The sequence below is a fragment of the Gavialis gangeticus genome, unplaced genomic scaffold (genome assembly GCF_001723915.1).
Source record: "Gavialis gangeticus isolate Ggan-Ray unplaced genomic scaffold, GavGan_comp1, whole genome shotgun sequence".
NCBI classification, from domain to species: Eukaryota; Metazoa; Chordata; order Crocodylia; family Gavialidae; genus Gavialis; species Gavialis gangeticus.
The window spans coordinates 90,298,361-90,300,305 of record NW_017729025.1 but is presented as its reverse complement, the minus strand read 5'-3'; the positions used below and the strand labels follow the sequence as shown (position 1 = coordinate 90,300,305).

Below are 1,945 nucleotides of genomic sequence, written 5' to 3'. Positions count from 1 at the left end.
AGGGGTTGGCAACCTACAGACTCTGGGCTGGATCTGGCTTGTGGAACCATGGAACATGGCCCAGAGATGTGGGGTGTCGGTAGCATTCAGCGGGGTGGGGTGTTTCAGCTATGGGTGCTCTCCCAGTACTGCTGCAGAGACAAATATGGGCTGTGGATGGGTCCCAGCACTTGCCCCTGATCTACAGTAAGTTATTCTGGCCCACAGCCAGAAAAGATCACCTACCCCCGACCTATATCAAAGGATAATTATGGGAGTCAGACCACATCAGCCAAATTTGCCAACACCGTCACACACTCGCTGCAAAATCCTGATCATGTCACTGTTATTCTACGCCTCAGTTTCCTTTTCTGTAAAGTGAGAAGTAGAGTAATAATGCCAGACTCTAAGAAGATCACAAGGTTTAATTCTTTAATGTGGGAAAAGATGTTGAGACCCTCAGTTATAAAGACACTGCAGCAGGACAAAACATTCTATTGACAAAGTATTAGGAAATGGGTCACATCAACTGGCTCAGGGGACAAACAAAGAGCTAGAAAGAGAGAGGGTCAATTACCTACTTTATGCTCCACAAGATAATTCATTAGTTCATTGTTAAAACTATAATGGTACTTTAGCTCCTATGACTGCATTTGGTACTTTTATTAATAAATGTAATATATCTTTGGACATGGATTATGCAAAAAAGAAAATCAATGTCTGATTGAGCCTATGAAGCTTTCTGTGATATAGTCATGTTTAAAATCTCTTCTGAAAAAGTGAGTACAACACCACCCTATCAATGAACATAAATCAACTACTTCCCTGTCACTGCAGTGACAAGGTATTAGCAGTACCCTCATCTTCCCTGATTTTATTTCGAGCAGGTTATAGGGTGCTCTTGGTGTTTAGGGTGCAGTGTTTATCGCTAATTAGAATCACGGTGCAAAGCAGGTTTGCTTTTAATAACTGGCAATTCTGATAATTGGATACAAATTAAAAAGTCTGTGTGGGCATCATAACCATGCATGCTCAGTAGTCACCAGCTGTTGCATGGTAGTCAGGCTGTTTAAAGCGCGCGCACACACACACACACACACACACAGACCTGATTCCAATAGCCAGCAGAAAAAATAGCTTATATGCACAGAGTATGGGTTCAGATTTTTAGGCTAATAACCAGATGATTACATTAATTGAGAGTCTAATAACTGGTGGACACTGTACAGTTTAAGCTGGCTATGGGCTTGAAGTGAAAATGCAGAACCAGAGTATGATTTCAGTCATCTCTAAATTTAGATGTAGAGTTTTGGTGCGAATTCACCTCCATTGTTCAAATATGATGAAGACTAAAAAGACAACAAGAGCCCCCTATGCTTTTCATAAATGCTCCTGTTAAAGCAGCTTTTATTTCTGAAGCCTATTGGCTTTACAACAGTCATGGCAGTTTGTTAGTCTCATTTCCGCAAAAGCATGCTTCACTTACTAAAGCCACCTAGATTCTGTGATCAGAAGTGTATGAGAAATAATATATACACCGTCTTCCTTGCTCCTATCTGGTCTTACCTTCCATGAGTTTGGCAAAAGGTTCTGGGCACGTGGAAGGGATTGGAAGGGCAAGTTTATTCATGGCAACACCATATGCTACTGCTAGACCATCGATTCCTCGGAAGGGTACTTCTCCTGTTAGCAGTTCCCAAAGCAGCACACCATAACTATGAGCAGAGAGACAGAAAGACAGAATAAGTATTTAGCTTTAATAATCCCTCTATTGATCTTCGAATAAAATACGGCATGAGACATTTATTTAACCAAGACTGTCTTACAAAGTATACTAAATAAATATGGCAATTTAAATCATTGCAACAAACCCAGGTCAAAAACTGAAAGCAACTAACACAGGCATGTCTGTAGACAAACCACATAATCAAGGCAGAAGAGGGGAAAGGGACCTATTGGTGGGAGT

The 1,945-nt window shown here is 41.0% G+C and overlaps 1 protein-coding gene across 1 annotated transcript in view; it reads right to left on the bottom strand.

Annotated features, from left to right (window-relative positions):
• The window catches only part of MAP3K9 (mitogen-activated protein kinase kinase kinase 9), a 193,397-nt gene that overhangs the window by 45,956 nt on the left and 145,496 nt on the right, over positions 1 to 1,945 (bottom strand). Inside the window, exon 7 of the mRNA XM_019519944.1 lies at positions 1,546 to 1,694. Coding sequence (XP_019375489.1) covers positions 1,546 to 1,694 — 149 coding nt within the window. The remainder of the gene's footprint in view (positions 1 to 1,545; positions 1,695 to 1,945) is intronic.